General features: G+C 37.5%; 1 protein-coding gene across 3 annotated transcripts in view; it reads right to left on the reverse strand.

The window, feature by feature from the left end:
* CFAP97D2 (CFAP97 domain containing 2) overlaps positions 1–12,759 on the reverse strand; it is a 56,152-nt gene that overhangs the window by 23,664 nt on the left and 19,729 nt on the right. For all 3 annotated transcript variants that reach the window (XM_072621858.1, XM_072621861.1, XM_072621860.1), the window contains 2 exons: positions 2,035–2,115; positions 835–953 (listed from right to left, as the gene is read on the reverse strand). In XM_072621858.1, coding sequence (XP_072477959.1) covers positions 835–953; positions 2,035–2,115 — 200 coding nt within the window. The remainder of the gene's footprint in view (positions 1–834; positions 954–2,034; positions 2,116–12,759) is intronic.

Consider the following 12,759-nt stretch of genomic DNA (forward strand, 5'->3'; position numbering starts at 1 on the left):
TGAAGTACTTATGATGAAAAATGCTATCCATCCCCAGAAAAAGAACTGATGGAATCTGAATACAGATTGAAGTACACTCTTTTTACTTCCTTAATTTTTCTTGCTTTTTTACTTTGGTCTATATTTGGTCTATATTTTCTTTTATAACATGGTTAATATGGAAATATATTTTGCATGACTACACATGTATAACCTACATCAAATTGTTCAATGAGGGTGTGAGGAGGGTGGGAGAAAATTTGGAGCTCAATTTTAAAAATGAAGGTTGAAAATTGTTTTTACATGTAATTGAGGAAAAATAAAATACTAAATTAAGCAAAAAAAAGTGGATAAAAATGTTGTATTCCTCAAGCTCATTTTCATACTTCTCTTTTGCAACTTTTTCCTTAGTCATCAAATACCCTTAAATAATGTCATACATCCTAAGGTATATAGGTATATATACAGGAGTAGTGGTGTAATGAAATGTGCTTAAAGCACTACTGAAATGTAAGTTACTGTTATTATTATCCTACTCTCATTGTTTTGGTGGGTTTCCAACCGAATCAGTCCTGTGACAAGACACTACTCTGCTACTATTTAATTTAATATTATTATATTCTACTATGATTATACCTAATGTTCTATGAACCATTGCACAAGGGAGAAAATATTACTATTACTATTCTAACACCTGAAGGATCTGTGATTTCATCAGTGTGAGCAAGGAACTCCAAATGTGGGAATTCCCTCTGTCAATGCAGATTGCAACCTATCTCTGACTTAATGGAAAAGTCCTCTGGAGTTGCCTGAAGCTTCTTCTCTACCTTCCTCCTCTTTTCCTCCCTTATTTACCATCTTTGTTTGTAGTCATTTAAGATGTCACACGCATCTTGGGTCCTCATGATGAAAGCTATCCTCTCCATCAGCCAGCGATTTTCTCTCTCAATGAATCGAAGCTTTTCTGTCTCCTTCTGCAGAGTTTAGGGACAGGAAAAGATCATTTTAGAAAGCTTTGGGAGCATCAGGACTTTTACTACACCCACCTCTCTGATTCCCTTTACTCTGTATTTGCTTTCATCTAGTTAAGGATCCAGCTAGGTAGCTATTGAGTGATGCAGTACAGAAATCTTCTGAAATAATGGAGATAAGCATGAGGGGAAGCTTTTCAAATGAATCCTTTGTGACTCCAAATACACAAAAATAGAGACCTTCCTTATGCTATGAATAGAAGTTAAAAAACAAAGGCAACAAGGAAATGTGGTAACTTTAGGTCAACCCTCAACAGCACTGAGCCATGACAATGACAATGGAGAGAAAAGCAAGTCTCCACAGGGGAGGTTTCACAGAACTCCAAACCAGAAAACCTTAGAGACCAGAGGAAAAGGCTAGCCTTTCACTACCTGTCTGACTTTTTAGAGTTCAGAAATGTTAGCCTGGATTGCTCCAGGTTGGTTGTTTGCATTTTATCCTGTCCATTTAAGACTACTCATGGTTTTACTTCTTTCTTTAAAATGAATGAGCTCGTGCTACTTTTTTAAATCATCACACTCAACCCCAACATATAGAGCAATACCATTTAAGAATAAATTAGCAAATGAAAACCTCAAACTACAACATTTTGATTTTATGATCAGATATTATCTGAATAACCATGCCACATCAATTTTCCACATGCAGCTATATCTTAAAAATAGTTAAGTGGCATAAACTACTCTAACCTTTACAACTTTCAGAGTGCTTAGCTGATAGGAATATGTTTCTTAAAATCATTTTTCTACTGCTATTTTCCCTCTATCTTCCCTTATAATTTTTAAAAATTAGTAATAAGATGCAAGATAATGCTAAGAAAAAAGAAGGATTTCTGGTGTAATGACCTCTAAGATCTATTCAGGAACAGATGAGGTTAAATTGCTTTCTCCAACTGTCCTTTTTATAAAATATGATTTAAAAAAAGTTACTGTGCCCAACCTTTTCAGTCCCCTGGGTTTACATCTGCCTTTTTTGTTATTGTTAGCTATTACATTAACCTGGAGAAATCACCCAATGGGATACCTTGAATTTCTTTAGATTGAGTTGAATATGGTTGTAAATCAAAGGAGTACCGCAATCCACTACTGCTTTGGCAGCCTCAATCTGTAAGCAGAAAATGAACATTTTTATTTCAGGTACAGATAATCAAATAAAATCTGCTACTATTTGTAGCCACACTGTTATTAGACATGGAATCATAGTTTTGGCCCCTAAAAAAAAATGTTACTAGCATTGACAACTCAGGAGGGGAGTGTTTGCTGGAGCCCCTCATACCAACTCTGAAAGCTAACTGTTTAATTTTCAGTGTATTTGAAAACAGGCAAAGGCTACAAATCAGGACTTGGTTTGTTCTTTCATTGATTGTCTAGAGTCTAGACTTAGGAGAGCAATAGAGCTTAAAAGTGTGTCTTGCACGATTTGTTTTCCTCCAGAGAGCTGGTTGTTAAACATTTGTTAGCACCACTCCCCACTTCCTCAACTTCCTTTTCCACTAGTGGATATCTAATCCCTTCTAGTCAGTCAGTTACTCAAAAACATTTATTAAGCAATGACTGTGTGCCAGGCACTGTGCTAAGTGCTGGTCATACAGAGACAAGGAGAAAGGCATCATTGCTTTCAAGGACCTCACAGTTGAAGGGGGGATACACAACATGCAAACAACTACATACATATGCCTCAAAACATAGTTTTTATAAGGTGCTAGAGGAAGACAAAACAGAACAAAGCATCCTTCATGCCAAACTTTCTGATGATGATTCTTTCCACACTAGTTGCACCTAGTTCTCGGAAGAAAGATACATGACCCAGGACTGACGCTCTCCTCCAAGTGTTTCTGGTTTGGTAGGACCTTCAAGGGCTTCTTAAAGGGCAAATCAAGCCACCGCCAAGGGGTGGAATATCTGTATTTGTATGTGTGTGAATGTATACACATAGAGAAAGCAGATTATATACTACACAGAAGATATAGATAGGGAATTTAGAAATATGTTTGCATATGGACATACATACATAAACATCTAACACACAAGCATAGATCATTGCAGTCATTTTTCATATACTAGTGATTTTACTGGTATAGGAAACTTCTGGTGAGATAACTCCCTCTAGCGATGCAGATCTGTAAGAGGGTCTGCAGCTGAAGAGTTTGAGAGAGTGATCTCAGGTGTGGCAAGGTTAAGTGATTTATTTCAAGCCACACAGCAATTGTTGGTATTGGGCCTGAATCTAGGTTTTCCATTCATATAATATGCTGCTTTTCAATGGAAGAATATTTACAAATCATGTCAACTGTACCACACTAATTTAAAGCTAAAAATTATTTTAAAGAAAGTATTATTAGTGATCTAATGACTCCATTCAGTATTTCAAGATCACTATGGGCACTGGAATTGGAATTGGAAAAGAAATCTATGTTACTTATCTTTTAAAACGAAAAGTTAAGTGAAAAGGAATAAAAGACTTACTTGTTAATGGTTATTTCCACTTCACTGTGTATTTCTTTTTTTTTTTTTTTAGGATGCAAAACAATCACTTTATTTTTTTTTTATTATTTTTTAATGTTTAACAATCACTGCCATACAATTGAGATTTTATCCCCCCCACTACCCCCCTCCCTCCCCACAACTGCATACAATTCTGTATAGGTTCTACATATACTTTCCTACTGAGTACATTTTCACTATAGTCATGCTATGTAGTCAGACTAAAATAAATGAAAGAAATCATATAACAAATCAAAACATGATACACAAACACATACACAAACATGATCTGCTACATTTTGTGAATGACTTCCATATTTCTTTCTCTGAGTGTGGAAGGCATTTTGCCTTGAGAAGCACCTTTGGGATTTTTTTTTTTTATAAGAAGTTTTTGCGTTATTACAAAATTCCAAGTCTACCAGAAAAAACTCTTGCACACTGTGGTCGTTGCTGTGTACAAAGTTCTCCTGGTTCTGCTCCTTTCACTCAGCATCAGGTCATATAAGTCCTTCCAGGCCTCTCTGAAGTCTTCTTGTTCATCATTTCTTACGGCACAATAGTACTCCATTACATTCATATACCATAATTTATTCAGCCATTCCCCAATTGATGGACATCCCCTTGACTTCCAGTTTTTGGCAACTACATAGAGTGCTGCTGTAAATATTTTTGTACATGTGGGACCCTTTCCCATTTTTATGATCTCTTGGGGATATAGTCCTAGTAGTGATATTGCTGGGTCAAAGGGTATGCACATTTTTGTAGCCCTTTGGGCATAGTTCCAAATTGCTCTCCAGAATGGTTGGATGCGCTCGCAGCTCCACCAACAATGAATTAGTGTTCCAACTCTCCCACATCCTCTCCAGCATTTATCATTTTCTTGTTCTGTCATGTTTGCTAATCTTATAGGTGTGATGTGGTACCTCAGAGTTGTTTTGATTTGCATCTCTCTAATCAATAGTGATTTAAAGCATTTTTCATATGATTATAGATATCTTTAATTTCTTCCTCTGAAAATTGCCTGTTCATATCCTTTGACCATTTATCAATTGGGGAATGACTTGTATGATTATACATATGAGTCAGTTCTCTATATATTCTAGAAATGAGGCCTTTATCCCCGAGCTTAGCTGTAAAAATTCTTTCCCAATTTACTACATCCCTCCGGATTTTGGTTGCATTGGGTTTGGTTGTGCAAAAACTTCTCAGTTTAATGTAATCAAAGTTATCCATTTTGCATTTCATAATGCTTTCTATCTCTCCTTTAGTAAAGAATTCTTCCCTTCTCCATAGATCTGATAAATACACTATTCCTTGCTTCTCCAGTTTATTCATGGTATCAATCTTTATACCTAAATCATGTACCCATTTGGACTTTATTCTTGTGTGCAGTGTCAGGTATGGGTCTATGCCTAATTTCCTCCACACTGTTATCCAGTTTTCCCAGCAATTTTTGTCAAACAATGAGTTCTTATCCCAGAAGCTGGGGTCCTTGGGTTTATCAAACAGAAGGTTGCTATATTCCTTGCCTACTGCATCTTGAGTGCCAAGTCTATTCCACTTGTCTACCTCTCTGTTTCTTAGCCAATACCAAGTGGTTTTGATAATTGCTGCTTTATAGTACAGTTTGAGGTCTGGTAGCGCTAGGCCACCTTCCCAAGCATTTCTTTTCATTAGTCCCTTTGATATTCTGGACCTTTTGTTTTTCCAAATGAATTTTGATATTATTTTATCCAGCTCTAGAAAATAATTGTCTGATAGTTTAATTGGTATGGCACTAAATAAGTATATTAGTTTAGGTAGAATTGTCATTTTTATTATATTAGCACGGCCTACCCATGAGCAACTAATGTTTTTCCACTTACTTAAATCTGACTTTATTTGTGCAAAAAGTGTCTTGTAATTGTGTTCATATAATCCTTGGGTTTGTTTTGGCAGGTAGACTCCTAAGTATTTTATACTGTCTACCCTAGCTTTAAATGGGATTTCTCTTTCTATCTCTTGCTGTTGGACTTTGTTGCTAATATATAGGAATGCAGAAGATTTGTGTGGGTTTATTTTGTAACCTGCAACTTTGCCAAAGTTGTTTATTAATTCAAGTAATTTTTTACTTGAATCTCTGGGATTCTCTAGGTAAATCATCATATCATCTGCAAAGAGTGATAACTTAGTTTCTTCTTTGGCTATTCTTATTCCTTGAATATCTTTATCTTGTCTAATTGCTACAGCTAACATTTCTAGTACCATATTGAATAATAGTGGTGATAATGGACAACCTTGTTTCACCCCTGATCTTATTGGGAATGCATCTAGCTTATCCCCATTGCATATAATGCTTGCTGAAGGTTTTAGATAGATACTGCTTATTATTTTATGGAAAGTTCCCTTTATTCCTACGTTCTCCAATGTTTTTAGTAGGAATGGGTGTTGTATTTTGTCAAAAGCTTTTTCTGCATCTATTGAGATAATCATGTGGTTTTTGTTAGCTTTGTTGTTGATGTGATCGATAATGCTAATAGTTTTCCTAATATTGAACCAGCCCTGTAATCCTGGTATGAATCCTACCTGATCATAATGTATTAATCTCGTGATAAGATGCTGTATTCGTTTTGCTAAAATCTTATTTAAAATTTTTGCATCTATATTCATTAGGGAAATTGGTATATAATTTTCTTTCTCTGTTTTGTCTCTTCCTGGTTTGGGTATCAAAACCATATTTGTATCATAGAAAGAATTTGGGAGGACTCCTTCTTCCCCAATTTTCAAAAATAGTCTATATAGTATTGGAATTAACTGTTCTTTAAATGTTTGATAGAATTCACTTGTGAATCCATCTGGCCCTGGAGATTTTTTCCTAGGGAGTTCATTGATGGCTTGTTCAATTTCTTTTTCTGAGATGGGGTTCTTTAAGTATTCAACTTCCTCTTCTGTTAATCTGTGCAATTTGTATTTTTTAAAATATTCATCCATCTCGTTTAGATTATCAAATTTGTGGGCATAAAGTTGGGCAAAGTAGTTTCTAATTATTGTTTTAATTTCCTCCTCATTGGAGGCGAGTTCACCCCTTTCATTTTTAATATTAGTAATTTGATTTTCTTCTTTCTTTTTTTAAATCAGATTGACCAAAGGTTTATCAATTTTATTAGTTTTTTCATGAAACCAACTATTGGTTTTATTTATTAATTCAATAGTTTTCTTAATTTCAATTTTATTAATCTCTCCTTTGGTTTTCAGTATTTCTAATTTGGTATTTACTTGGGGATTTTCAATTTGTTCTTTTTCTAGCTTTTTCAACTGCAAGCCTATGTCATTGATCTCCTCTTTCTCTATTCTATTTATGTAAGCATTCAAAGATATAAAACTTCCCCTAATAACTGCTTTTGCAGTATCCCATAAGTTTTGGTATGTTGTCTCACTATTGTCATTCTCTTGAATGAAATTGTTGATTGTTTCTATGATTTATTCTTTAACCCAACCCTTCTTTAGAATTAGATTATTTAGTTTCCAATTGATTTTTGGTTTCTCTTTCCATGGCCTTTTATTACATGTAATTTTTAATGCATTATGATCTGAAAAGGATGCATTGATTATCTCTACCTTTCTGCACTGGATTGTGAGATTTTTATGTCCTAGTACATGGTCAATTTTTGTAAATGTTCCATGTACCGCTGAGAAAAAGGTATATTCCTTTCTATTCCCATTTAATTTTCTCCAAAGATCTATCATATCTACCTTATCCAGAGTTTTATTTACCTCCTTAACCTCTTTCTTGTTTATTTTGAGGTTAGATTTATCGAGTTCAGAGAGGGGGAGGTTGAGGTCCCCCACTAGTATAGTTTTGCTATCAATTTCTTCCTTCAACTCCCCCAACCTCTCCTCTAAGAATTTAGATGCTATACCACTTGGAGCATACGTGTTTAGTAATGATATTGCTTCATTGTCTATGGTGCCTTTTAGCAGGATATAGTTTCCATCCTTATCCCTTTTGATTAGATCTATTTCTGCTTTCGCTTTGTCTGAGATTAGGATTGCTACTCCTGCCTTTCTTACATGAGCTGAAGCACAATATATTCTGCTCCATCCTTTGACCTTTATCCTATGTGTATCCCCCCATTTCAAATGTGTTTCTTGTAAGCAGCATATTGTTGGATTATGGCTTTTAATCCATTCTGCTATCCGTCTCCGTTTTATGGGAGAGTTCATTCCATTCACATTCACAGTTATGATTACAATCTGTGTATTTCCCTCCAACCTCTTTCCCACCATTTGTGCTTTTAGCTCTCCCATCTCCCTTCCCCTCCTCAATAGTATTCACTTTTCTCCCCCTTCTCCTGCAGCCTTCCCCTCCTTCTTTTAGCCCCCTCCCTTTTACTCCCCTTTACTCTTATTGCTTCTTTCCTCCCTTTTAGCCACCCTCCCCTTTCTTCCCCCTTCCCCTCCTACTACCTATAGAGCTAGTTAGGATTATCTACTTAAGATTATTGTTCCCTCCTTTAAACAAATCAGATGAGAGTACCTCTCAAACAATGCTCATCTCCCTCCCCTCCTTCCCTCTACTATAGTTTTGTACTTCTTCCTGTGATATAATTTGCCATTTTCTGCTTCCCCCTTTTCACACCTCCTATTACAATCCTTTCTCATACTTAAATCATATTTTTGACATGACATCATTTACTTTATGCCCGTTCCCTCTACATATATCCCTTTTATCATAATAGCTGCACAGTTCTCAAGATTAACAGGTATCATCTTCCCTTATAGGGAGGTAAACAGTTTGCCCTAATTGAGTAGCAAGTCCCCCCTGTTTACCTTTTTATGATTCTCTGGAGACCTGCATTTGAAGATCAAATTGTCTATTGAGTTCTGGTGTTTTGGTCAGGAAGCTCTGGAAATCCCTTATTTCATTGAATGACTTTCTCCTTGCCTGAAATGTTATGCTGAACTTTGCTGGGTAGTTGATCCTTGGTTGAAGTCCCAACTCCTTTGCCTTACGGAATATTGGGTTCCAATTCTTTCGATCTTTTAATGTAGAAGCTGCAAGGTCCTGTGTGATCCTGACTGTATGTCCTTGATATTTGAATTGTTTCTTTCTGGCTGCTTGTAGTATTTTCTCCTTCACTTGATAGCTCTGGAATTTGGCAACGATATTTCTTGGGGTTTTGAGTTTGGGATCCCTTTCCGGTGGGGAACGGTGGATTCTTTCGATGACTATTTTGCCCTCTGAGTCTAGTACTTCTGGGCAGTTTTCCTTGATGATTTCCTGGAAGATATTGTCCAGACTCTTTTCTTCATCATGGGTTTCTGGCAGGCCAATAATTCTTAAATTTTCTCTCCTGGATCTATTTTCCAGGTCAGTTGTTTTTCCAATTAAATATTTTACATTTTCTTCTATCTTTTCATTCTTTAGATTTTGTTTGACTGATTCTTGTTGCCTCATTGAGTCATTAGTTTCTACTTGCCCAATTCTAATCTTAATCGTATTGTTTTCTTCAGTTAACTTTTGCATCTCCTTTTCCATCTGACCAATTTTTCCCTTTAAGGAGCTATTTTCTCCATTTAATTTTTGTACTTCTTTTTCCATTCGACCAATTTTCCCAGTTAGGTTTTGGGTTTCTTTTTCCATTTGATCAATTTTCCCAATTAGGTTTTGGGTTTCCTTTTCCGTTTGATTAACTCTTCCTTTTAGGGAATTATTCTCTCCAGTTAATTTTTGAACTTCCTTTTCCATTTGTTCAATTTTCCTTTTCAGAGTGATGTTCTCATCAGTGAATTCTTTTTTTATAATTTTAAAATCATTGGCCAGTTTTTCTTTTATTTCCTTCTTCAGCTGTTCCAGGTAATCTAGTTGAGCTTGCGAGAAATTCATAGTCCCTTCTGAGGTTTCAGATGGAAGTACAGTCTCAGCTCTGACCTCTTTGGTGTTTGTGTTTTGGTCCTTATCCCCATACAAAGATTCTGTGGTTTTTTCACTTTTCGTCTGCTTTTTCCGATTCCTTATGTTGGCTGAGTGTTGTAGCTTCTGGTTCTTTCAGTCAGAAGGTACAGATCTTTGTGTTGAGCTGATGCGTGTCGAGGCTAAAAGCAGGTTTTTGTTTTTTGTTTCCCAGATCAACCCCGGGGTTAGCTTGTTAGGTGTGTGGGAGGGGTGGTCTGGTCTCAGGAGATCTCCTCAGCTGACCTGAGGCAAAGGCAAGGTCAGGGGATGGTGATCCCAGCTTCCCTATTGTCTTCCCTTTTCCCCTGAAGGGCTGGGGCATGCCTAGATGCTAATGCGTGTTCCCGCCCCTCCTGGGGCTCGTCTCCCAGTGCTGAGGCTTGCCTGGGTTTCAGTGCGAATTTTCTCTGCCCTGGGTCGTCTGTCCTTCCAGATCGCCTCCACCACAGTAGGAAGAATCCCCCTTTGCTATTTTTCTAGCCTCTGGTGTTATGAGACTATTTGCCCCCTTCTGCTGTTCCCGCTGATCCAGGATTTATCTGGGGAAATATTTTATGGTTCTTTCACGGTCATCAGGGGGGAGGAGAGAGCATTTACTGATCACTCCGCCATCCTGGCTCCCGGAAGTTTAAGTAGGTGACTTACCGAAGTTTAGTCTTCAGGGTGAAGGTTTCAAGGGCTGCTGCGCTGATATCTGGCGCTCAGCGGCTCTCACTGGGTCGGTTTGGCTTGTCTCCTGCTCCGCTGGTTTCGCCTGCCACTCTCGGGCTTCTCAGGTCCCTTCCTCCCTGCTGCGCTGACCACACTGCGCTGTGTGCTGGGGGCTTACCCCCGCGGAACAGATCCTTCCCGTGGACCTTCCAGTCTAACCTGGGCTCCGAATCTGTCAAAATCTGTCACCCACTGGATTCCACACCTCCAAAGTTTGGTCAGATTCTCCTTTCAGAGATATCCAGAGGAGTTTGTCCAGGAGCTTAGGTGAGTCGTTGCTTTCACTCCGCCCCCAAACAATCCCACTGTGTATTTCTAAAAGTCCTTTTGGTCATTAATTAGGGATACTAACATTGGTCTATGTTTAAATTCTAGGTCTTCAAGTAAATAGCTTTAACTTTCTGTTAATTGCAAAATAAACTGATACCCAGTAGAGTTTCTATTTGGGGAATTTATAAATCAAGGGATTAATTAGAATTTAAGAACATCCAATATGCTACACAGATGGGGGACTGGTGGAAATACTTGTATTCTAAAAAGGAGGTCTTTGAAATAGCAGTTCTCTACTTTCTTAAGTTTTTGTTTTACTGATGGGAGCTAATTTGACTGAGAAGCATTGAAGGATTACAGAAAGCTAGAGTATTCAGAACCTCTGTCAAGGAAGGACAATCAGAAATAAAGGTAAAGTATTTTTAAAAGAGTAGACACTATGAGCCAGTGGAAAGGTGAGATTAGATTCCATTGATCCACAACTTTGGAAACTTCCAGGATTGGAGCACAAGGTTTATTTAACTCATGTCACGGCTGAACTCTCTCCTCTTGTCAGGCAGGGACAATTGGGAGGATGAGCCCAGAAAGCCTGCCTCAGTCCCCTCTGAATTAAAAGAAATTGATAAGTAAAAGGGTTCTTTGAAACCTGTGTTTGCTGGGGCTGAGAGGAGACAGAGACACCTGGGAGCCTGGCCTGGGGGGACGAAGAAGCAACTGTGGCTAGGTAGCTCCTCATCTCTTTCATCATCCCTTTGAAAATAAAGAACTCATCACCAAAAAAAATTTCCATAGCTTTTCAGAAAGACTTGAGTTTGAATGTCAACTGGGCTACTTACATGCTGTGTGACCTCGGGCAAGTAATGGCCTCTCTGGGTCTCTGTTTCCTCTTCTGTAAAATGAGGTGATTGGACTACATGATCTTTAAAGTCTTTTCTGACTATAAATCCTACAATTTTATAAGTCTTTTCTACAAAGTAAGATATCTATATATACAGAATTTTGCCTTGGGACAAACAGTGATGTGAAAATTTTGGGCAGGAAGGTGAAGTTCTAATCTTAGAAGTCTGTATGTAGGAATATTCTCTAGTGAGTTGTAGAGGGGTTTTTGTTAGCTTATCTGTTTTGGTTTTTTTTTTTTTTTCTTAAAGAAAACCCAAACTTGGCAGCATCAGAGCCAGACTAAGATCAGATATTTTTGTAAGATAAGGACCCTAGTTACGAGAAGGCAGGAGTGACAGGGAAGTTAAGGTTGGGCCCAGATGGAAGAAATGAGGCCCTTTCCTTACTGCCAAAGACATGTATAGCAATACCTGGGTTAAAGAAAAAGAGCACTATGTTTGACATGCAGTGGGAGAGGGGAGGGCAGGAATACAAAGTTTAGATAAGCTTTACCTATGTGTTACGGCCTAGATGATTGTCTGCCTTGCATAACCTCAGTTTCTACTCTGTTTGCTCTTTAGGCTAAATTAATATTAATTTCTATTTCTGTAGGAACTCATCCTCAATGTGTATCAAGGAAGCAGTAGGGAAGTCAGGCTGGGTATAACAGAATTTTGCTTTCCCAATAACTTTTCAACAATATGTTCTATAAGTCTACAAAGATTTCTATACAAAAAAGATTATTACTAAATGCTGACCAGTTTTTCACCTTTGTACTTGAGAGAAAATGAGTTTATTAAGATGTATGGAGAAAATTCAGCTTCATATAAGGAGACCTTTTTATCCTCAAAGTAAATTTCATCAGCATCAAATATCAGTGCCCATTCCCTAGAGATAACTTTTAAAACAAAATTGTCTTTATATTGTTGTGATTTACGTCGTGTCTTATTCCCCCTACTGTACTACGAACTCAAAGAGAATGGGCAAAGAGTCAGTCAGTTGAATTGGAAATCAGAGAAAAAACTAACAGTGGGCAAGGGAGAAGATCATATAGGGGTGCAACACATAGAACCTGTGGCATATCTCAGTCCACAGCTGAATGATCCAAGTAATTTACTTATCTTCTGCTGTACATGAACATAAGCTAATGTACATGTTATGCAAAAATATATTGTTTGTAAATTACTCTGGATATCACTCTGGGATACAACAATCATGCGGTCCTCATTGGTTTTATGGCAAACCAGACTTTCTTTTCAGGTGAAATTGTGCCTTTGTAAGAAACACAAGGCAGACAAGGAGTGTAGTGGAGAGAGGGCTGAGCCTGGAGTCAAGGAAGACCTCAGTTCAAATCTAATCTTAGACACTAGCTGTGGGACCTAGGGCAAGTTACTTAACCTCTATCTGCCTCAATTTCCTCAGCTGTAAAATGGGGATAATAGCACCCATCTCCTATGGCTGTTATGTACA

Source organism: Notamacropus eugenii, chromosome 6, assembly GCF_028372415.1.
Source record: "Notamacropus eugenii isolate mMacEug1 chromosome 6, mMacEug1.pri_v2, whole genome shotgun sequence".
Classification (NCBI taxonomy): Eukaryota; Metazoa; Chordata; class Mammalia; order Diprotodontia; family Macropodidae; genus Notamacropus; species Notamacropus eugenii.